Below are 25,220 nucleotides of genomic sequence, written 5' to 3'. Positions count from 1 at the left end.
CATACTAGTCTTGTATGGTTTGCTTCCTTCATACATCATTATTTTGGTGAGTATACTAGTCTTGTATGCCCCCCTATGAAGAAGAGGGCGTATATTGTTATGTTGGTCAGTCCCTCTGTTGACCTGTCTGTCAGTAGAACAGTTTGCTTCCGATCAATAACTCATCAACGGATTGGCTTGATACTTTCACCAATCAAAATGTGCAGCTCCATGAGATACACATGCTGATGATGCATGCCAAATATCAAGTGTCTAAGTTCAATATTGCAAAAGTTATGAAGAAGGTTAAAGTTTTGGGACACACAGACACATACAATGACAGACAGGCCAAAAACAATATACCCCCGATCTTTTGATACAGGGCATAAAAAGCACAAAAAGCTTTTTTACACATGTTTAAAATAAAAATATTGGTGGTGATTATATAACAAAAAACCAAGAATAGATGTGACAAAATGCATTAGTTAATATATTTATACTAAGAATTACAAGATGTTAATTGGCAAACAATATAAAGGAGCTTGACTGTGAAAACTGGGCTTAATGCATGTAAGTAAAGTGGTGTCTAAGATTAGCCTGTGTAGTCCCCTCAGGCTAATCAGGGACGACAGTTTCTGCCTAAACTCAACTTGCTTGGAAGAGATATTTTTTATTAATCATTAAAAGCGTAACGTGTCATCCCTGATCTGGGACCACATTTTATGTGCATGCATTAAACCCTTTTTCCCAGTGTAGGCCCATATAAACACCTTAAATTAATGACACACAGTTGGGTTACACACCAGCAACATTAATACTTAAATCACATGGGTCAGTCTGTTCAGATGGGAAGTTAACACTCCGTTCATAGTCATACTGTACAATCTCCTTCTTAATCACAAAATGCTCCTGACTGTCAACACTGCTGGCTTCGTTCTCTACAAAACTATCAGCACCACTGTGATTCACATATGCCAAATCACAATGGGAGTTTATTTTGGGTTGAAACAAATCTGAGTCACTATGGGAGTTTATTTTGTGTTCAAACAAATCTGCTATGAGTTCATACTGATAGTGGTCTGGCAGAAGGTTGTAATCTTCATTCATCTCTTGGAACTTGTCTGTGTATGCTTCCAAAGACATGTTTGCCAGTTTCAGTATCTTTGCATCGGCCGCAATGCTGCACGGCGCAGGCTTGCACATGAACTCCCGCCGCACTTTGCCTAGTGTGGATACGATGATCTTACCAAAACCCATGTTCTGTAGACTGGCCATTTGGACTGAAAAAAAGTTAAAAACTTGAGATTGAGAAAAAAATGCACTATGTACTTAGCAACCCGTTTTCATCGAAACTTGTTTTTAGGCATTAATCTTTTACAATGCAAGAGTTTTTTTTTTATAGTTTACCTGTGTACAACATACTCATGGTGAGCTTTTGTTATCACCATTTATCTGTTGTCATTCGTTTGTGGTCAATCAATATCTTGTGAACATTCTAGAGGCCTTAATTATTAACCTATGCTCATGAAAATTGCTCTGTATGTGTGTTTTAATGAGTTTTCAATATGGAAGAAAAATTATAGCCTATCATCAAAACATTTGTGCAAATTAGTTTTCATTAGGTGGCTATGATGAAACATGCTGAACATAAAAAGTCTATTTCTTTCCCAATCTTCATGCAATTTAGTTACCGTATTTTCCCTTGTACAGCGCGCAGTTTTTTACCTCAAAATTTCAAATAAAAAAGTTTGTGCGCGTTATACATTGATGCAATGCTATCCTGGCTGCTTAATTGCAAAAAATTAATGTCATAATCGTAAATATTCATAATAGCCGCCATTTTTTTATTCCAGAAAACTACACCCTATAATCTTACAGACTGAAGGGGCCGTTGTCGAAACAACAAAAAGTCGGTAACGGCAGTTATGAACAGGGTAGCATTAGTTGTTTACAAAAAATAAAATGTTTGAATAAAGTATGGGAACATTTATTTGTCTGTGTTTGTGCACTTCTACGGCCATTTTCGGTCCGATAAGGCAGCTTATGTTAGACTGGTAAAGGTATTTGGTCTTTTTGCAGGTAACCGTAGGTGTGAACAAGTGTTTTCCAGTTTGGGCCAGGTTTTTGGCGCCTTCATTGTTCATCACATTCACGCCTTTGTAGTGCGACAAACAATAACCCAACTTGTCCAACATAATTGACTGCCAGTTTTAAGTCAATACTGACATATCTCAACAACTGTAGCCCATGCACCACGAAAATTTTATTCAGCATTCAAATTTATAGCCCATGCTTTCCCCGAGGAAAAATGATACACTGTACATGAATTTTTATTTTTTCAAGTTTTCAACGAAATGCACGTGGACTCTTAATCTGTTGCTATAAAATTACAAAATTGTCAGAAAAGTTTAGTGCTATGCAACCCATGCTTCTAATCATAATGACGCTTCCTATGTTGAATGCTTAATTAAGCTTCCCAATGCCACGGATTATTGGATTGCGCAATAGTAAAATGGCAGCCATTTTTGGTCCGATTTGGTGGTTTTATTTTCTCTAAATATTTTTTTCTGCATTTTTGCATTAATAAAACAGCCTGCGCGCTATACATGGTTGCGCGCTATACAAAGTAAAATTCTGTAGATTGTTTTTTGTAATAGTTTAACATTCTAAAATATCATTTTTTTCTTTTTCCTAAAACTTTTAATGTATGCATGCAGTGTCTTCCCTGATTAGCCTGTGCAGACTTCACAGGCTTATCTGAGACAACACTTAACACATATACATTAAGCCCAATCTTTGCAGAATGCAGCACATTTAATAAATTATTATTTTTTAAACACCAACATTTAGTTCATCTCCCTATCCAGCTCTACAAGTTAAACTTATGTAAGTTTTGTACTGAAAACAATTATATTCCCAATTTTTAGGAGTTTGTTTACAAAATAAAACCACACATTTCCAAATTTTTGGCAAAACAATTGTCTTTGATCCAAAAATCACTGCTACTTCTTCTTACCCCTAACGTTCTCTGCAGTAGATCGGCTGACGTGCCTCTGTACATTCCGCATGGCAATCATTGGCCCAGGCTGCTTGCACAGTGACCTCACTAGCTTCTCTTCCATAGACAGGCACTTCCTGGCCCCTGATAGGCTTGTAGAGCTAGGGAACTGGGAAATAAACGTAAGAAGCATGTAAAACAGCCCTTGTCATACAAATTTGGTCCTTATGGAACTGGGATTTGACATGTTATGCATACATGTACATAATGACTACTTTATGGGTATTGTATTTGTTTAAAGGTATTCTCTTCTTAACAAAAATCCAGTATAGACGGAAAGTGTTTCCCTGATTAACCTGTGCAGACTGCAGAAGACATTTAAAGCACATTGTTGAAGCCCTGTTTTCTTGGACAAATCTATTTTACTGGTCTATGAATGTTAAAAAACATGTTAAATTACCTCTGTCATGCGAAAATGGGCCTAATGACACATCTTATCAGAGTATCCTCAGATAGGCATCTACATCACTTTACTCTGATAAGGAGTCATCATGTCTGCTAATGACACTAAGATACCTTGTGCTACTTTATAGCGGACAAGGTAGCTCCTTACCACACTTTTCAAATGCACAGGTGGTCTGGAGCTACCCTGGCAGCATATGGTTTATGGTATAATATGCATTTATTGCAATAAGTGGCTCAAACATATTTTATTTTTCTAAATGGGTATATTGTCCCTTTACATCCATCTGCATATTTTCTTTATAGACAGATCCTCCAGTCTAGGTTTTGGGGAAACTCTAGGTTTTGGGGAAAATTACATACATATGGAACCCAAATAAACAGTGAATAATTTAAGCTCAATGGTGTATTCAATATTGTATAATATGATGCTTTATAGAGATATGACATCTTACTAGAATAGAAAAAACATAAGTATTTTCATTCAAAAAGGTGACTGTGATGCTATGATGACATAAAACATTCAAGGGATTCAAATACATTCCCAATACTGTATCATCTTACCAACCATCAATGGAAGCATAATATTAGCCTCGTTCAGGAAAAATAGGGCTTAATGCATGTGTGTAATATGTTGTCACAGATAAACCTGTGCATACTGCACTACGGTCGACACTTTCTGCTTGTATGGAATTTTTTGTTAAAAGGAGGTATCTTCTACACACACAAAAAGTGTAGATGGAAAGTGTTGTTGCAGATTTATAGCCTGTTAAGACTGCACAGGCTAATATTGGACAACACTTAAAGCACATGAATTAAGCCGTTTTCTCAGGCTAATATTGGACAACACTTAAAGCACATGAATTAAGCCGTTTTCTCAGGCTAATATTGGACAACACTTAAAGCACATGAATTAAGCGGTTTTCTCAGGCTAATATTGGACAACACTTAAAGCACATGAATTAAGCCGTTTTCCCAGGCTAATATTGGACAACACTTAAAGCACATGAATTAAGCCATTTTCCCAGGCTAATATTGGACAACACTTAAAGCACATGAATTAAGCCGTTTTCCCAGGCTAATATTGGACAACACTTAAAGCACATGAATTAAGCAGTTTTCCCAGGCTAATATTGGACAACACTTAAAGCACATGAATTAAGCCGTTTTCTCAGGCTAATATTGGACAACACTTAAAGCACATGAATTAAGCCGTTTTTCCAGGCTAATATTGGACAACACTTAAAGCACATGAATTAAGCCGTTTTCCCAGGCTAATATTGGACAACACTTAAAGCACATGAATTAAGCCGTTTTCCCAGGCTAATATTGGACAACACTTAAAGCACATGAATTAAGCCGTTTTCCCAGGCTAATATTGGACAACACTTAAAACACATGAATTAAGCCGTTTTCCCAGAGCAAGGCTCAAATCAAGGGACTCAGATACATTCAGAATACTGAGTTTTCTGACCTACTGGCAAAGGAAGCATAATAAAAGAAGCAGGATTCTACCTCTTTAAAGCTTGTTTTGGGTGACATGACAGGTGACTGTGAGTAGAAACTTGCTTCATTGTGTTGTTCCCAGCTCTTTGTTGGTTTTCTGTCACTGACAGTGGGGTTGGGGCTCTGTTTGAATGTCCTTTCACTGCCAGGGTTGGGACTCTGTCTGGATGTGGGGGTTCTGTAGGTTACAGTATACTAAATAATTGAGATATTTCTTAAAAAAGAATAATAAAAAGCTTTCTAAAAAAGCATCTTGATTTACTGGAAGCCATGTTTTCAGTTGTGCAGAGGAAGGTAACAATAAACTTCAAAGCAGAGCAGCCAGGAAAAAAAGGTTACAAAAACAGTTTTCTTTGAATAATGTCAAGTTCTTTCTTACATATTGCATGACATACTTTTTTTATTTCTTAGATGCATTCAGCTTAGGATGCTCTTTAAGAAAATATATGGTTATGGGGGTCCATCTGTGAAAAAGGTTGACTTTTTTGTTTCCTAAGGTTGAAGGTTTTACATTATATTACACAAGGATTCAAATCAGTATATTGACCCATATTCCTCTGCCACATTGCTGATAGCGGTGTCCATTGAGAAGTCATCGCATGCCAGGCATTTTAATTGTGCTCCACAGCTGGTGCAGTTTCTAATGTTATTCTCTGATATACTGGTCTGAACAGACTTGCTGTGGTGTTGCGCTTCTGGAAATCATAAAACCATTGTCATGAGGTAAAGGTCACCCTGGAGTAGTGGATATGGTGTCCGCCTAGGGGCCAGAAGATCTCTGGTTTGATCCCCACTTCAGAGCGTTTTTTTATATCTTCCCCCAAAACACCAAGTACTGGTTCTACCAAGGAAACAGACTAAAGAGCATTTTATACGCCTAAGGCTTCTGCTTAATAGGTTTAGACTAACTACATGAAGAGATTTCTCAAATTAATAATATTTCATACCCTTTTTCTTGTTATAACTGTACATTATATATATTACCATGTTATTATTCGAAGGGAATGTCTGCACCTCTTACACATGAGCCAGTCTCTGACAAACCCTGGCTTAATGCATGTGCATAAAGTATCGTCCCAGATTAGCCTGTGCATTCTACACAGGCTAATCTGCTACAACACTTTCCTCTTCTTCACAAAAAGCCAGTCTAGCCCCAAAGTGTCATTCCAGATTTTTCCACATTTCCCTTGGCATGGCTCACATATTTGATATCTGATGGTGGACATAAGTCCTTTTTTGTCTTTTGTGTTTATAAATTTTTGTTGACTTATGTGTTTTAAAATCATTTATTCCAATCAAATTGGTGAAGAATGAAGCTAAATTAAAATATGGTGAAACATTATTTGAGTGTCTGTTATAAAATGCATGTTGAATGTTTCATATGTTTAAATAATGTTTTCTAGTTAATAAATGTGCACATTTTGGTTTTACATGCAGCAATATTTTCTGTAACAGAAGCTCTTCCCTCACAAATGAGCCTTGCTCTGGAAATCAGGGTTTTATGTCTGTGCATTAAGTATCATCCCAGATAAGCCTGCGCAGTCTGCAAAGGCTAATCAGGGATGACACTTTATGCTTTATTTTAAAGATGTATCTTCTTAGAAAAAACTCCATTTTTAGGCGTTAAGTGTCGTCCCTGATCAGCAGACTGCAAAGGCTAATCTTGGAGGACACTGCCAACAAAAAAAGTCCCACATGCATTAAGCCCTGTTTTCAAATGCTCAAATGTAGATATTCTAAGCTTGCCTTTGGAATGTATGTAAATCCTGAAGAGGTTGTCATGTACAAACTTCAGAGCTTCACTGTATTCTTCATCTGTAGAGAACATGACTAGGTCACCATCTGGGTCTGTAAAATGGAATATAAAAAATGGATGTAAGAACAAACAATTGCCAAAATACATAAAACTAGCCATTGTATACTAATATTTTAATCTCAACTTCTTTTAATGGCTTTTAAATTTCTTGAAATGTTTTGAAACTGACCGTCTTCCTTCCTGAGAGTTCAAAGGTTAAATTTAGGAATACTTGGCTTGTCGGTTATGTTACTATGTCATTTATTTTAAGCAATTTTATAAATTAAATTCCACAAATGACCATATGAGAAAATGATGTGTCGCAATAGGTACCACATAAACTTTTTTTGCAAGCATTAGAGTTTTAATCTCTGGAGACACGTAAACCCAAAATATTTTTAGACATTGTATACTGTTTAATAGCTACGTTTTCATCAATTTATCTTTTTAACTTGATAATATATGCATGACAAGATGAAACAACAATTGTTTTAATATGTTTCTATATTTCAGAGAAATGGCATATTAAATGTTGAGTGTTAATGTTTAATATCTACTGTAAACACTTAATAATAAAGAAATATAAACTTTACCCTTCCAAAATATCTGGATGTCCTTGTTTTTCATTCCTGTGAAAATGTTTGTGAGTTTCTCTTCAAGGTAGGAGAACTCTTGCTCATGCTCCTTGGGTATGGAAAATCTCCTGATTTCTGTGCAGTGAGATGCCTTTACAGCCAGTGACATCTTAAAAGTAGCACCACCACCACAGTTTTATGTCTACTATATATTCAGCCTCAAAATTACACCATCAAAGTGCATTCATTTACTAGCCAGAAACACAATGTTTGTTTTGCAATTAATGACAGCAATAATCTTCATCTACAAAATAAGAAACTTTAAGTTTGCTTTTTTTAAATAACCAATATAACACAAATGTTTGTTATACAATCAATTACAATAATCATCAACACATCTACTCATTCTATTCACTCGCACAATTATACCAATTAAGTTTGTACTTTTTTTAAAAAGCCAATAAAACACTTAAGTTTGTTAAACAATTAATATCCGACTTGAAAACAACTACAGTTGTATATCTTTCAGATACATGTAGTAATACACAACATTACACCATTAAAGTTTGCATTCTAAAACACTGAGTTTGTTAAGCAATTACCCACATATCAAAATCCAACTTGTATTACTTTAAAAACTTCAAAATGCTTTCTTTAAATGACCAATAAAGTACTTTGTATGTTTTACAATTAACCACAATAATAATACTCATCCAACTTGAATTACTATTTAAGTTTCAAATTGCATTCTTTAAATAAAAAATAAAACAATAAGGTAATTTTACAATTAATCTCAATAATAAAAATCCAACTTGAATTAAAAGTTTCAAGTTTCATTCTTTGAACAACCAATAAAACACTTAAGTTTGTTTTACTATAATCCACAATTATATCAAGATCCAACTTGAATTACAACTAACACAACTGCACACCTAACAGTTACCCTAAGTTTTCATTCTTAAAAAAAACACAATAAAACACAATTCGTCTTATAATAAACCACAATAATAATTAACATCCAACTTGAATCCTTAACTAAAATTCACACTACACAATTACAGTATCCCAGCTATGGACTACTTGTAAGTTCAACCCACATTAGTAACACCAGCCTGCGCTGCAAGGTGACACACACGCAGTGTCTCTCCAGTGCAATCTAATGTCAGTGTGTCTACCTGTGTGTCTAGCTGTCAAGCCTCAACACTCCATCTGTCACCAGGCAGACAAAGAGCCTTGTCAGGTTGATGAAAGCTGGGTCTCACATCTCTCTGTTATCTGCTCAGATATGACAGTGGGAGATTGTGGGGTGACAATAGAGAAATAAAGATCAGGAATGATAAGTCCTTGATTGCACTGTTTTGTATCATGACAATAGGGAAATGAAGATCAGGGATTGATATTTTCTTGATTGGACTGTTTTGTCTGATAATGATTTATTCCTGAATGGACTGTTTTGTCTGAACAACTATTTATTTACACACAATTAACTGTAAACTTTTTTCATGAACGTAATTTTACATTTTAATGTATAAAGTAATTCTTACATTTCATTAAAAAAATATATGAGATACGCTCTGGGAAAACGGGGTTTTGATACATGTGGATATAGTGTTGTCCCAGATTAGCCTGTGCTGTTCACACTTGACAAGTCTGAAAGCTTTTATGGAATTTCATATTTAAAGGAAGTCTCTTCTAAACATAAATCCTGTCTAAGCAGAAAGTGTCGTCCCTGATTAGCCTGTGCACACTGCACAGGCTAATCTGGGACGACACTTAATGCATAAACATTTAGCCCAATTTTCTCTGAAAGAGACTCATTATATTGAACAACATGGCTGTCAGATAATAAAGAATATGAATACCCCTAGATAAGGCCTTAATCCTTTCATGACTATATAGACAACTTTAAAAATATTATTCTAAAAAAACTATGGTCCAATATTAATAGAAGTATAATAAATTATTATTTGAGTTGAATAACAAATTCACAGTACCATGTACATAATTATATTATTCATGAAAGGTTCATAAAGATGCAATTTGTGTATTAAATGAATTTACAATGCCCAGTTATAACACTGAATCATGTGAATGTGGAAACTGGAATTTATTCCAAGTTAAATTGTCCGTTCTTGTTCTGAATGTATTATTGTAAGATTCTGTCTTTTATTTAACTTATTACCAGTTTCCATGACTTTTCTCTAAACAGTGTCTGTTCTTTTAAATCATTTTAACTGTATCTTTAAAACTGCTGTTTTGCGCCCATTGTCACATTTTCATTTTTTGAGGATTTAAAACATCCCATTTGACTTCCAGTATTGTAGTAGAATCAACTAATATGATGCAATTGTATATACACGTGTCTATTTAACTCAAATAAATTCAATTAAAAATTGCAAAAGTTAAGATTGATGTCTTAAATTACCCTTTTTGAAAAATTGCATTAATTGTGCAGTTATATAATGCGCATTAAACACAGTGGTATTGGAACCTTATTTTGTGCTGCTTTTAATGGGCTTTGAATACACTTAAAAATGCTGAAAAATAACTTAACAGAAAATATGTTCTATATTTTTCCCTGCATTAATACATGTCTTTATAAAATAAGTATTTTAAAGTGTGTTTAAAGTGTATTTTAAAGTATTAATATATTTATTTGTAAAATAGCTGATATGCCTGTGGGCTGTTTCAGTGCTTCCTTCAAAGATCAACAGATAATACAGATATTGACAGATCACATAAATTAATTCATTATCACTATTTGTAATTGCTTTGAAGTACTTGTGATGTCCTATCTGTCACAATATTTGCTCCTTCAAAGATTCTGCTCTGATAGAAGGATGAATTTGGTTTAATTTTATCAAAATTATTTTGTTGTTGCATGCTCTTTATCTTATATATAATCTTAATTTTTAATAGGTACAGTTTTTGTTTTTCCCTTAGTCAAAGCATGAACCATTTCATGGTGATTATAAGGTGTTGTTTTTTAGAAGTTTCAACAGTTATCAAACTTTTATCAAGGGTATTAAATAGAGTTCAAATAATATATTTGAAACAAGTATAGTTTTTAGTTGTTTGCTAGAACAAATAAGGTTAATATTCATGTTTCGAAAATCGGTATGCTGGGTACTAATGTTCACCAAATCACAGGCAATCTGCATCCTAGCAGAGAAAGAGTTCGTCACACGGAAGAGTACACTTTACATAACATTTTTGCACACTGAAAATAGTCCACTGGATGTTAAGTTATAATCGCATAGCACAGCTCTCCTTAAAGGCGAAGGGGTAATTGCGCAGACTGGGCTTGAGCTACGCTAGCCAAAGCGCCATAAGACTCATTTTTGGAAGCCAGGTCCCTGAAAGTGGGATTTGAATGTATCGAAAGAAAACTGCATGTTAATCAAATATAAAAATACCACTGATTTCGATGATGATAAAATAAACTCATAAAAAGCCATGTGAGGACACATATGATGTGATCTCCTATTGTATAATTTATAGTTACATGTATGAACATTAACGTGTGGACAGAATATACATGCAATTTGTAACACATATTTCATGCGGTTAATATGCCACCATAAAAGTCAGGATATTATATTTTAGTTTTCCAATTGCCAAAATAGCCAAATGGTGTTTGAATATTTCAGCTGGCAATTACAGTTGAAAAAGTAAAAGAAAAGGGCAATTCTCAACAAAATCAAGGTTTCTCTATAAATATATCGGTATTCCCTACTTTAAAAGAGCTAAGTCAGCAGCTGGAGTGGGCACATAGTGACCAGAGTGCAAGTCATCTTAGAAGGTTTTTCTTCAAGACTTCTCAGAAGAATCTCCATGCAAAATTGTAATTGTCTGTAGGTGGATAGTGGTTTCACTACATTGTCTAAGGAGAGTCAGATAGTGGAACTTTTGTGGGCAGCTCTGTTAATCCAGCGAGTACTATCCCTCGAGCCTGACATCCTTTCCGCTGACTTAGAAGGATCGCTAAGCGGAATGGAAATTGTTGGTAGGTGGATAGTGGTTTTACTACATCTCCGGAAGAAAGAAAGGAGAAGCAGAGGTGGCAGCGTAGAGGACGGACAGGGCGGACCTTGGGCAGAGATGCAGACCAGGATTTCGTGAGTGTCCCAGGACAGCAGTACTCAGTTCAAAATGCTGGGGAAACCGTTATGGGGTTCACCTGAACCCCTTTTGACATCTAGAGATGCCATAAAGGCAGCGCAAGGAGCCGGAATAGGGTCTCTTTTGTCAGCACTCTTTTGGCGTAACCTTGTCATTTTAAGGGCAACCAGACATGAATTGTCTTTAAATTGTCTACCAGTGCATATTAAGGTCTTGTTGGCCACTGTGAACTGTAAATGTGCCATGTAAATAAACTTCTGATTAACACACTTTAAAGGAGCACTGTGTACCGTCTTCTATCCATATTCACCATAAACACATCATGGGGTAAAAGATAATCTACTGATAAGAGATGGCAGGACGAACTTCTCCAATATTCAAGCCACATTGCAGAGCCATGTATGCTGACACAGATCTGTCATGAGAAAGTCTTGGGTTACTTTCTAGTTGCCAAACTGTGATTTTTGCCAAACAGTGACTTCCTAGAATGCTTATGAGGGCAGGGTTAACTTGCAACTATTATTTGACTTATGTCAATGCAGTTTTATGTAATATAAAACGGTAATTAATACAGTACATTGAAGACAATGCCAGGCATCATCCGCTTACCTTTTAAGTGTAACCCATAGTTGCGTATGAAAAGTTAAAAGCAAATGGTGAGCAAACGATTCCTTATGGCGAGTAAGTTGTGAAAACATTAATCTTTAACAATTTACTCAGTAGTAATTTAATTCCAGTACATGTATATTTCGTTTTTCTATTGTTTATATTTGATGTTTCAAGTCCCTTGGTATGCATCTACAGGATACACCATTTACTATACATGTACACCATATAAACCTGTGTTTTAATTAGAGCGCATATTGTTGCTGTTGTCTGTAAGTTCCATGCATGAAAAGCGTTCGTGTTTCAACAGACCAGGTTCTGACACTAAATATATAAATATATTTGTGCAACTCAGTACATGCAGTATTTTATGATAAAAAGTTGGAATTAAAGCACATGATGCGAAAATATTGACCCATTAAAACAATAAAAAAATACGTCAATTTACAACTTATGCAATACAGTAGATGGTACATTTGGAAAAAATATTTGTGTCATTTTCTTCCTTGATGTTTTTGCAAAATCCCACCACTGTCCACAATTAAAAGAAAATTATATTGGTGGTGCATTTTTCATGGCCATTCATTCGATTGGCCATTGTTAAAAGTCAAAATTCTCATGTCCTGTGACTTTAAGTAAATTATTAAATATATTCAAAGAGTGAACAACTGTAGTACCTTCAGCGCCTTTGATATTTTATTGCTAATAAGGTGTTAACATTTGGCTTGCAGTCTTGTTATTGGCTGATGTTATAGAGGATATTTGTTGGATTCGGTGGATTATCGATTTTAATTCACGAGTGATCATAGAAAATAATATTTTCACAAGTGAAAACATTTTAAAAAATTATCACGAGTGAATTAAAATCGATATTCCACCGAATCCAACACATTTTCTTTTTATTTTATGCTTTTTTTTCACCGTTTATATACATTGTTAAAGAGTTTAACTAAAGAATTTCATTGGGATAATGACGTCATTTCGTCAAAAAAAATGACGTAATTTCACAGTAAACAGTGAAAATTATCGATAATTTTCACTGATAATTTTCACTGTTTGAAACAGTGAAATTATCAGTTTTAATTCACTGATATTTCTCTATAAACCTCCGGAAAGCATAAAATAAAAAGGGTAAGTTTTGATCATACAGAGCTTGAATTGCAGCTTTTATACTGCACAATAGCAAAAGTATTATTTTGACAGTGGACAAAAAAGTTGCATTCTGGGAAAACTGGCCTTAATGCATGTTCATAAAGTATCGTCCCTAATTAGCCTGTGCAGTTATTGTATTTTTCGCTTAAAGGATGTCTCTTTCTAAATTAAAAATTAACTTTAGGCATGATTGGCATTTGCAGACTGCACAGTCTAATCTGGGATAACACATACTTTACAAAAATGTGTGAAGCCCAGTTTTCCCAGAGCTCATCTCAATGTTTGTAATTTAGAACTGGGGTACAAACATTCCAAATGTTGGTCTGCTCCTCTAAATCATGTCAATGTGCTTTAAATGGGAAGCACATTGGCTGTTAAACAAATTGTCCTGATTCCATTTAGGAGTGGTATTCTGAATTTCTCTTTTTTTCTTTACATAAGTTTTTTCTTATCACAAATTACACAAGAGGATTTGAAAGGGCCTAGGTCACTCACCTAATACTCCAAGAAACTGAACTGTTATGTGCAGCTGTTTTAGCTCACCTGAGCATAATGTGCTCATCATGGTGAGCTTTTGTGATTGCCTGTTGTGCTTTGTGCGTCAACATTGGCCTTGTTAACACTCTAGAGGCCACATTTATTGTCCGATCTTAATGAAATTTGGTTAGAAGATTTGTCTCAATGATATCTTGGACAATTTCCAAAATGGGTCAGTTTGGTGGAAAAACATGGCCGCCAGGTGGCGGGGCATTTTTAACTAGGTTTTCCGAAGGAAAAAACTGGTTATTAGATTGGCGAATGCGGGTGGGCAGAACAAGCTTGTCCGGGCCATAACTATGTCGTTCATTGTCAGATTTTAAAATCATTTGGCACATGTGTTCACCATCATTGGACGGTGTGTCGCTCGAAAGAATTACGTCGATATCTCCAAGGTCAAGGCCACACTGAGTTCAAAGGTCAAAAATGGCCATAAATGAGCTTGTCCGGGCCATAACCATGTCATTCATTGTCAGATTTTAAAATCATTTGGCACATCTGTTCACCATCATTGGACAGTGTGTCGCACGAAAGAATTACGTAGATATCTCCAAGGTCAAGGTCGCCACGACTAAAAATATATTAATTTTGAAACAAGGGGGGTAACTGTGATGAACAATCAGTAGCAGTGCACATTTTGAGTTGTAGTTGTCTCTCTTTATCAGACTTTTATATATTGAAAACCTGGTTTTGTGACAATTTTGTCCCTTGTTCTTTATATGGCTATAATAAAACCCTGTTAACACTCTCGAGGCCATATTTTTATCGTCCAATGTTCACAAAACTTGGTCAGAAGCTTGTTTCCAATGAGATCTTGGACAAGTTTTAAAATGGTTCCTGTTGCTTAAAAAACATGGCCACCAGGGGGCAGGGCATTTTTCCTTAAATGGCTTTAGTAAAACCTTGTTAACACTGTAGAGGCCACATTTATTGTCTGATCTTCATGAAACTTGGTCAGAAGATTTGTCCCAATGATATATTGGACACGTTCGAAAATGGTTCTGGTTGGATGAGAAACACGGCGGCCAGGGGACGGGGCATTTTTCCTAATACATGTATGGCCATAGTGAAAACTTCTTAATACTCTAAAAGTCACATTTATGGTCCAATCTTCTTGAATTATGGTGAGAACATTTGTTCTAATGATATCTTGGATGACTTCGAAAATGGTTCTGGTCTTTTGGAAAAATGGCTGCCAGGGGGCGGGGCATTTTTCCTAATAAGGCCATAGAAAAAACTTGTTAACACACTAATTGTCCGATCATCATGAAACTTAGTCAGAAGATTTTTCCCAATGATATCTTGGATAAGTTCAAAAACGATTCTGGTTTATTAAAAAATACGGCTGCCAGGGGTGGGGCATTTTTCTTTATATGGCTATAGTAAAAACTTGTAAACACTCTAAAAGTCACATTTATTGTCAAATCGTCATGAAAGTTGGTCAGAACATTTGTATTAATGATATTTTAGATGAGTTGAAAATGGTTCCGGTTTGTTGAAAAACATGGCCGTCAAGGGGCGGGGAATATTTCCATATATGGCTATAGTAAAACCTTATTAGCACTAAAATTTACATTTATAGTTTACTCTTCATTAAACTTGGTCAGAGCATTAAATTTTGTTCTCATGATAAGTTAGGCTGGGCAGAACAGGTTAGTTCATTACTATCTCATGTGACCAACTTTGGGCCTTTGGGCCTTTCAACTAAGATATTACTAGAACATATGTTCTAAACAAGTTTCATTGTGGTTTAACAAAAAGTATGACAAGGGCAGTACAGTGCAAGTTACTCCCAGAGTAAAGACAATTTTGACGGCAGGGGCATTATTTGAACAAGGTTGGTAGAGAACCAACATTTAATATTACATAACAAATACAAAACCTCTTGGCCTTGATGTTTCAGTGTATAATTTTATTTTTAGTTTTTAAAATATTAGAGAAACAAGAAACCCAGAGAAAATTAGGCAGTTTTGACTCCTTGGACATGATCTGAATATACTTGGCATAGAACTATGATGTTAAATGCCAAATATATCAACCCTGGGCCTTGTTGGTTTAGAGAAGATGATTTGAAAGTTATTAGTCTGTATTTATCATTTGACCCCAGGAGTCATGGCCATTTTTGATCACCGGGTTGTGATTTTAACAAACTTTGTTTTGCAAATGTACTGATGATTTTAGGTCCAGCTGGTGACATTCACTTTGATCTGTGCATACAGCGGGCTCACATACATTGGATTGGAGCCCAAGCTGTCGATGGAGACTGATATCCAGACGTTCCTTGGACTGGAGACAGTACACAAGTGGATCCTCCCCAATATCTGGATTGGGCCCAGCCAGAAAAAGCTTATAGGTAACACTCTTATGTTTACTTTTTTAACGTTTCAGGAAAATTCTGTTTAGATCTTGATGTGATCATAAATGGATACTGTCAAGGCTAGTCTAATACTGTCCAATATCCTGGCATATAGATACTGTCAAGGATAGTCTAATACTGTCCAATATCCTGGCTTATAGATACTGTCAAGGATAGTCTAATACTGTCCAATATCCTGGCTTATAGATACTGTCAAGGATAGTCTAATACTGTCCAATATCCTGGCTTATAGGTTGCACTGGAAATATGTTTGAGCCTCCCTCTTGGTAAACCTGACATAAACCATGTACATATAATGTCATCCTAGATGAGCATATCAAGTCAGCTCAGGCTAAAACCTGGCATAAAGCATGTGCATATAATGTCATCCCAGATGAGCATATGAAGTCCTTCCAGGCTAAAACCTTGCATAAAGCATGTGCATATAATGTCATCCCAGATGAGCATATCAAGTCAGCTCAGGCTAAAACCTGGCATAAAGCATGTGCATATAATGTCATCCTAGATGAGCATATGAAGTCCGTCCAGGCTAAAACCTGGCATAAAGCATGTGCATATAATGTCATCCCAGATGAGCATATGAAGTCCGTCCAGACTAAAACCTGGCATAAAGCATGTGCATATAATGTCATCCCAGATGAGCATATGAAGTCCGTCCAGGCTAAAACCTGGCATAAAGCATGTGCATATACTGTCATCCCAGATGAGCATATCAAGTCAGCCCAGGCTAAAACCTGGCATAAAGCATGTGCATATAACGTCATCCTAGATGAGCATATGAAGTCCGTCCAGGCTAAAACCTGGCATAAAGCATGTGCATATAATGTCATCCCAGATGAGCATATCAAGTCCGCCCAGGCTAATCACAAACCACACTTTACACTTTATTTTCATTCAAAGGAAGTCCAGCCTAAGGAAAAATCAAGTTAGACATTAAGCCCAAATAACCCAGAACAAGACTCGTTAATAATGTCTCATGAAAGTTATGTTCAAAACTACGCATGATCATTGATGAAAACTGTTTAGGATAGTCTGATAAGTGAGATGTTTGACACAATTTAATGCTACATTTTATGGGCCAATATTGTCAGAGCAGGCCTATTTCTGCCTATCTCATGGGTCCGATAGTCGGACCCAATGCAAAATATGCATATTTTTTCCCATTCTCAAAAAAATCTCAAATTCAGACCGAAATGACCGTAGCCGAAAAATGTGTTTCCCGGTAGGTACTGTGTTTAAATAACCGTGTGCCGTGTTTTAGCATGCAAATGGGAATACCACTTAAAATGTCATCATATCGAGTGTTCCATAATGCAATATTCGCGACCTTGACACTTCAGACAAATGGCGGCCGGTTGTGTTTATGCAATTCTTAAGACACATTTTCGGTCAAAATTTGCTTTCAAATGTTGAAGTGCTGGATTATTCAGAATTATCAGGTAATGTACCCGGTATACAACAAGTGATAATCATGTGTACGTATTAATTACTGTAAATTGGTTGAGAATCGATATCGACGGTCTGAGGTAGAGAAATGTGGACTGGTTTCACTTTCAACGTTACTGTGTTTAAAAAAATGGTTGCCTTCATACATTTGGCAACGTGAATTTTGAATAATAATATGTTGAAGGCAGGTCCTTTGACTGAGAATATTCATAAAAAAATCATAAATGACATATCGAGCTATGTATTTGATTTGAACTTTAAGCATAACATTAAAAAAGTCTGTATTTTTATCATACATGCTTACACTAGCAGTGGACAATGACTGTTGCATGGAAAAAACATGTTAATACTTTTCTTAGCATTTTAGGGCAATATCTATGTATAAAAACATTAGATTTAATTAAAAAAAATAAGAAAAATAATTTCCCCAATAATGCTTTTGTCGATGAAAATTCTTCCCAATGTGAATGATTTCGTGACTCCAAAAATCCCAATTTTTGCTAGGTACTTTTTCCCAAAATAGACAGAAAAAGGCCTGCAAAGTAACTCAATATTCACAATGGGGCCTACTTTGTATGCTACTGTCACAGCATACATTTTGTTACTTAAGGATAAATTGTTTGACAGACCAGTAAGCTCCGTTTTGAAGATTATTCCTAGGTATGGTTGCTGTGTAATTTGTAAGCAAGGTTCATTCTGGCAAACAGCTTTATTTTCTCACCATGTGACAATACATATAATTTACATATACCGGTAATACCGGTATATGATTGCAATTTCAATACAGGGATCTGCTTTTTAGATTTATTGTTTACTTATGCATGAATTGCTATACAAACATTAAACAAGTTATGCAACCAATTTTATTCATTATATTTGTGACAATCAACAGAGGAACAAATGTCAGTTTTTGAGCCTCACTCGGGAAAAACAGGGCTAAATGCATGTTCGTGAAGTGTGGTTCCAGATCAGCTTTTGCAGACTGCACATGCTAATCAATGACGACACTTTCGCTTTAAAAGAATTTTTGCCAGGAAGAGACTGCCCTGAAACAAAAAATACCATGTAAGCGGAAAGTGTTGACCCTGATTATCATGTTCATACTGAAAGGCTTATGGCGGACGACACTTTACGCACATGCATTTAGCCCCATTTTCCTTGAACAAGGTTTATTTGTAACTCCAGCAATTGTATTTGTTTGAAATCCAAAGCTATTTCTGTGTGTGCAAGTTTTGGTGCAGTGTATTCACATGCAAGCTATTGCAGGTTTTGGTGCAGTGTACTCAGCGTGCATGCGGGAGGATCTCCAGGTTCAGCTGTTCTATGCCAACAAGAACTACAGCTTGGAGGCGGAGTTGGGCTGCTGTAAAGTGGCAACAAGGGACGTGGCTGCCACTACCACACAGTCAGAGTGTCAGGATCTCACCATGGGTAATCATACATTTGCAGGGCATGTGTTTATTATGACCATACATGATTGTAGGGCATGTGTTTATAATGACCATACAAGACTATTGTAGGACATGTGTTTATAATGGCCATACTAGACTATTGTAGGACAAGTGCTTATCATTACCATACAAGACTATTGTAGGACATGTGTTTATAATGACCATACTAGACTATTGTAGGACATGTGTTTATAATGACCATACAAGACTATTGTAGGACATGTGTTTATAATGACCATACTAGACTATTGTAGGACAAGTGCTTATTATTACCATACAAGACTATTGTAGGACATGTGTTAAGTATGACCATACAAAACTATTGTTGGGCATGTGTTTATTATGAAATAATCTTTGAAGAGGCTAAATGCTGAACAAAGACTATGATGATTACTGAATTTCAGCAATTTAGTTGCGTGCTGGGAGAGTGGGGTGTAATGCATTGTGCTGGTAGAGCGGGTTGTAATGCATTGCGTGCTGGTAGAGCGGGGTGTAATGCATTGTGCTTCAAGTGTTGTTCCAGATGACGCAAAGGCTGATGGCTACTTAATGTTTATTTAGAAGATACTTCCTTTTATCGAAAACTTACAAAAGCTCAATGATTTGTCCCTGATTAGCACTCTGGCTAATCTGGGACAATGCTTTAGGCAGATAAATGAAATTCCGTTTCCCAGGGTGAGGCTCGATTGTATTCATTATTTCTTTGGTATCTTTTACAGCCTGTTTGAGGAACAATCTGATCACAAAAGTCTTCTTTTTTTAAATAAATTTAATTCAATACTTACTTTCACTTGAAATAAGACCCGACTCTGGTCTATGACAGGTGTGGGTTAGTGGCATGCAGGTTTTCCCTTCAATGAGAGAGCTGCTGTAGAAGCATCTGAGGCATGTCCTGTGCCCAAGCTATCATGTAAGCTGTAGTCCTTTTGTGTTACAGGTGTGGGTCCGTTGTGCTCAGGTGTTATAAAAGGGCTGCAGATGTGGCAGGTCAGGTGTGAGCCATAATCTCTGTCCATGCATTGTGGGTGTGAACTGTGTTCTGATATATTACAGGTGTGTATAGTTGGCAGGCAGGTGTTCACTGTGAGAGGGCTGCAGTAGAGGCAGGTGTGAAACAAATTCTGTATCCATGCTATGTGGGGCTGCAGGTGTTAGTTGTAGTTCTGTTATTTTACAGGCGTCAATTGTGGTAACTGGTATATTATCTTCCGGTACTCTATTCCCGGTTTTTACTATAGTTATTTTATATTACAGGGACTACATGTGTGAACTAAAGTTCTGTTATATGTTACAGTTGTGAACCAGAGCAAGCTGTAGTTTTGATATATTAAAGGTTTGGGTTGGTGGCAGGCAGGTGGTTCCTGCAGGGTAAGGGCTGCAGAAGAAGCAGGTGAGAGTAATGTACAGTAGTTCTGGTATATTATAGGTGTAAACTGTTCTGTTATATGACAGGTGTGAACTGTTCTTTTATATTACAGATGTGAACTGTAGTTGGGTTATATTACAGGTGTGAACTGTTGTTCTGTTATACTACAGGTGTGAACTATTCTGTAATATTGCAGGTGAGAACTTTAGTTCTCATATAGTACAGGTGTGAACTTTTCTGTTATATTATAGATGAGAACTGTAGTTATGTTATATTTCAAGTGGCATGCAGGTGTTCCCTGCAGTGATAGGGGCTGCAGTAAAGGCAAATTTTAGGCATGTTATGTACCAGCTCAATGTGGTGCTACAAGTGTGAATTATAGATTTGTTTTATATTAGACGAGTGAACTGTAGGTTTGACATATTACAGGTGTGGGTCAGTGGCATGCTGGTGTTATGTGTAGTGAGAGGACTGCAGTTGAGGCAGGTGTGAGACATGTACTGCGACCATGCTGTGTGGGACTACAGGGCCGTTGTGAACTCCTCTCTTACAAACACTGCCTGTTCTTGGGTGGTATCTTCCATCAACAGGGACCAGATCACTGTATGCAGGTAGGCTGGGTTCAATAGTAGTTTCAGTGCCATACAATGAGTCTCTTTTTTTTTTTAATGTGCTTAATGCATGTGAGTGAAGTGTCGCCTCAGATAAGCATGTGCAGTCCACACAGGCTAATCAGGGATGACACTTTTTGCTTTTATGGCATTTTTTGTTTGTTTGAAGGAGGTCTCTTCTAAACAAAATTCCAGTCTTAGTGAAAAGTGTCGTCCCTGATTAATCTGGGATGGCACTTTACGCTCACTTATCCCACAATTTGGTACAGTTTTTCTTTAGGATCTTCATCATTGGTTAAAAAATTAATGTGCCATGAATAATAATAAGTGTGCAGTGTCTAAAAAACAACCAATGTCAGGTTTACCCCTTACTTTTTCGACATGCATTTTAACTTGCTTCTAGTCCTTTGAACAATCAAATTTAATACGAAGACTTTTCTTAATAAAAAAGTTTTAAAGGCTTAATTTCAAAACCCTATGATACTGATGAGCAGCAAACAGCATCAAACCTGAACATGCTGCATGTTATTTGCAGGCTGATCTGGTTTTATGCTGGTTGCATATAGACATTTACACCTTGCTTCTGAGCAGGGAAGGGTTAAGCAGACTCAGCACTATTTCAGGTAAACTGCCTGTCAGAGACCTGCCAGTTCATGGGTATGCAGGGCTCCAAGGAGCAGCCCTGGCTGCCAGAGGCACCCAACCAGTGGTGGAGACTGCTCCTCTCACTCTGTCTGCATCAGGTACTTGGTAGAGCCTCGTTCTGACAAAACTGGGCTTAATGTACATGTATGTGCGTAAAGTGTAGTCCCAGATCAGCCTGTGTAGTCTGAACAGGCTCTGAACAGGCTTATAAGGGACAACACTTTCCTTTTTAGTTGTAATTTTCGTTTTTCTTCTGTGCAAAAATCCATTTTCGGCAGATAGTGTTGTCCCTGATTAGCTTTACGCCCAACCATTTATCGAATGTGGTGGAGACTATCCTTATCACTTTCCCTGCATCAAATACATGACTGTGGTTAGGCATTCTGTGACAGGTCATATGAACTGCGTTCTGGGAAAACTGGGCTTAATGCATGTGTGTAAAGTGTCTTTCCAGATTAGCCTGTGCAGTCCACACAGACTTATCAGGGACGACACTTTCCATTTTTATTGAATGTGGTGGAGTCTGCCCATCCCACTATGCCTGCATCAGGTTCATGTTCAAAAAAATTTTGACCTCTACCTGACGCCAGTGGTGCTTTGCACCTCTATCCTGAGCAGCTGAACTCAACTTGGAGTTGGATTCGAACTCAGATGACCTACCAGCCTCCTAATCGCCTCTTTCTCTCCTGTGCTATAAAACAGGTTTTGGTTTCAGTGAAAAAGATGTTGTTTAACCACACATAAGACCTGGTGATGACGGTTTATCATCTGAAAATTGGAAACAAGTGAGAACACTTAGTCTGAGGATAATGTAGATGCATCAAATCATCGCAATTTGAAACCAGAAAGAACACCTAGTCCGAGGATAACAGAGATGCATGGACCTCTACCTGATGCCAGCGTTCAGCCTTCTTAGTGATGTGGACCTCTACCTGATGCCAGCGTTCAGCCTTCTTAGTGATGTGGACCTCTACCTGATGCCAGCGTTCAGCCTTCTTAGTGATGTGGACCTCTACCTGATGACAGCGTTCAGCCTTCTTAGTTATGTGGACCTTTACCTGATGCCAGTGGTCCTTTGGACCTCTATCCTGCTTGTGGTCTCTTCTTTTCTTTGTGTGTTGTGCTGAGCATGATTTGGTGGTTACACGTTTAAATTATGGTGTAATTTTTCAACAGTCAAATTGAGTAGTTATTGCTAATTGGCTTTACAACTTCGAGATTATCACGAGAACAATTGAGTATCATTGCAGTAGACGTTTATAGTCCTTGAGACCAAAAATCCTAATGGTATACCACTCTCCTTCTTTCCTAACCTATCACATACAGAATATCAGTAGTAATCCTTCAGCTCTCTTTGTTGTTATCCCCCACCATAGGCGAAGGGATATTGTTTTGGCGTTGTCCGTCCGTCTTTCTGTCCGTCGAGAGCCATATCTTGGAAGTGCTTTGGCGGATTTCATTGAAACTTGGTATGAGTATATATATGGATAACATAATGATGCATGCCAAATGGCATTGTACACCATCCATTAATAACGGAGTTATGGCCCTTTTTACCTTGAAGACATGCTTTTTTTGTGTGTCCGGAGCCATATCTTGGAAGTGCTATGGCAGATTTCATTGAAACTTGGTATGAGTATATATATATATATATAAGAAGATGATGCACGCCAAATGGCATTATACACCATCTGTTAATAACGGAGTTATGGCCTTTTGTATCTTAAAAAATGCTTTTTTTAGTCCTTTGTATCTTAAAAAATGCTTTTTTAGTGTCAAATATAACACTTTTGTGTCCAGAAGCATATTGGCGGGGGATATCAATTCAACGAATTTGCTTGTTTCAATAATGCTTTCTCTTTCCAAAAGCTGGGTTATTACTGACATTTTGTCCCCTTTCTGACTTTCAGGATTCACTTGATTCTTGCAACTGATAGCATCTCTGCTTGAGTTCTCTTTTGTTATTTGTGATTGATGTTCCCTAATATACCGGTAATTTGTATTATTTTAGATGTAACTGTTTGTACTTTGGGGACCATCTTTATTTCAAGCCATAATAGCTTTAAGCAAACAATGACAGCTTATGTTTCATAATATATTCCCAACCATCCTAAATCTAATTGTCACTTTTTATGCCCCTGGTAGGGTGGCATATAGCATTTGAACTGTGTCCGTCCGTCAGAAAACTTTAACATGAGCCATAACTTTTGCAATATTGAAGATAGCAACTTGATATTTGGAATGCATGTGTATCTCATGGAGCTGCACATTTTGAGTGGTGAAAAGTCAAGGTCATCCTTCAATGTCAAAGGTAAACAAAAACAAATCTAAGGGAAGTTAAACAAGCTTTAATTTCTATAATAATTAATTTCTATTTATCATTTTGCAGGTTCAGATCAGACAAACACATCTTGTATATTCATATATTGATATTCTTGATTGTTCTTGATTGCTAAATAAATGTAAAGCTCTTCATTAAGGTCTAAATACCTGGAGGAAATTTGGTATTTAAGCACATGCAAGGTCACTTAGCAGCAAAAGAAATGTAGCTGTTAAAATAAATTGTGACAACTGCTGTGTTCGTTTCCTCAACAATGTATCACTCACACCGCACGCTTCCTATTAGCGGTATGCTTCACAATCAAAATGTGGCATAACAACTGAATGAATGATTCAATCCAGTATTGATATACATGTATCAGCACGCAAGAGTGTGCAGTTTGGCGATTTGTTTTGCATTCAGTTAAACATTTATTAGAAACTCTATATCGAATTAATATCTAACTACAATATTTCATATATGATACATTTATTTGAAATGTGTTCAATGCATGTATATATTGTAATTTTAAGAACAAAAGAATCGGGACGTTGATACTTTTCAACGAGTAAAATAGTCCATAAGTTTTAACTGCATTTGACCCCTTTAACCGAGAGTGAAAGACAAATAAAAGTAATCCGCTGTGAACATGAAGTAGCAGTGTATAGTGTATAGTTTTATGGGCATGTAAAGCAAACGTTTATATTACACCTAGAGTTGCCTTCTATAATATCATTTAGCTGCAGGGTAAATATTTAATCTGTCTTGTGTGTGTGGTGGCATGTTGCTGAATGATTCCATACACAGCACTTTCCTTCCCAATTTATATATACACGTAAATTATTCCTACAAAGGTGTGATATTCCTCTATTCCAGGGCATCATACATGTGTTGGTGGTGGCTGTGTCCCAGTGGTTCATGATTGGTCAGATAGAGCGTACTGCAGGCTGGTTGCGGGTGGCCATTATCTACATCTTGGCGGGAACGGGAGCCCTCTTGGTAGGTATCTCGTACTTCAAGTTGATTTTGCGTCCACAAAGTGACTTTATATTTCGCCAAAGATACCAAGTACTAGTTCTAACCAGGAAACTTCCCAATTAACCTTTGGCTTTTGATGCAATAAAGCTCAAATAATTAGTTTTAAATTAATATAGATCACTATCGTATTTGGTTTTGATTTCAGAGTTGTAAAAAAATGTTAAAAACACACGCCCTAACAAAATAAGCGCTCAATTACTTACTGTGTAGTCACCCTATATTTCACATTTTCAA

At 36.6% G+C, this 25,220-nt stretch overlaps 2 protein-coding genes across 10 annotated transcripts in view; one reads left to right on the top strand and one right to left on the bottom strand.

The window, feature by feature from the left end:
• Positions 1–25,220, top strand: part of LOC127841246 (inactive rhomboid protein 2-like) — an 85,080-nt gene that overhangs the window by 46,949 nt on the left and 12,911 nt on the right. For all 3 annotated transcript variants that reach the window (XM_052369911.1, XM_052369910.1, XM_052369909.1), the window contains 5 exons: positions 15,914–16,085; positions 18,822–18,986; positions 20,802–20,983; positions 21,607–21,726; positions 24,825–24,947. In XM_052369911.1, the coding sequence (XP_052225871.1) occupies positions 15,914–16,085; positions 18,822–18,986; positions 20,802–20,983; positions 21,607–21,726; positions 24,825–24,947 (762 nt within the window). The remainder of the gene's footprint in view (positions 1–15,913; positions 16,086–18,821; positions 18,987–20,801; positions 20,984–21,606; positions 21,727–24,824; positions 24,948–25,220) is intronic.
• On the bottom strand, positions 443–8,602 carry LOC127841253 (uncharacterized). Of its 7 annotated transcripts, none has more exons than XM_052369930.1 (7): positions 8,491–8,602; positions 7,334–7,484; positions 6,692–6,793; positions 5,493–5,640; positions 4,955–5,123; positions 2,996–3,146; positions 443–1,259 (listed from the first exon to the last, which is right to left on the bottom strand). In XM_052369930.1, the coding sequence occupies exons 2-7, from the start codon at positions 7,482–7,484 to the stop codon at positions 775–777; spliced, it is 1,206 nt and encodes a 401-aa protein (XP_052225890.1). In that variant the 5' UTR covers positions 8,491–8,602; the 3' UTR covers positions 443–774. The 7 variants fall into 7 exon arrangements, with proteins under 7 accessions (XP_052225890.1, XP_052225886.1, XP_052225885.1 ...); XM_052369926.1 differs by having other exon boundaries at positions 7,334–7,619; positions 8,491–8,593; XM_052369925.1 differs by having other exon boundaries at positions 7,334–7,619; positions 8,413–8,565.

The sequence above is a fragment of the Dreissena polymorpha genome, chromosome 8 (assembly GCF_020536995.1).
Source record: "Dreissena polymorpha isolate Duluth1 chromosome 8, UMN_Dpol_1.0, whole genome shotgun sequence".
Lineage (NCBI taxonomy): Eukaryota > Metazoa > Mollusca > Bivalvia > Myida > Dreissenidae > Dreissena > Dreissena polymorpha.
This window is presented reverse-complemented; position numbering and strand designations above follow the sequence as displayed.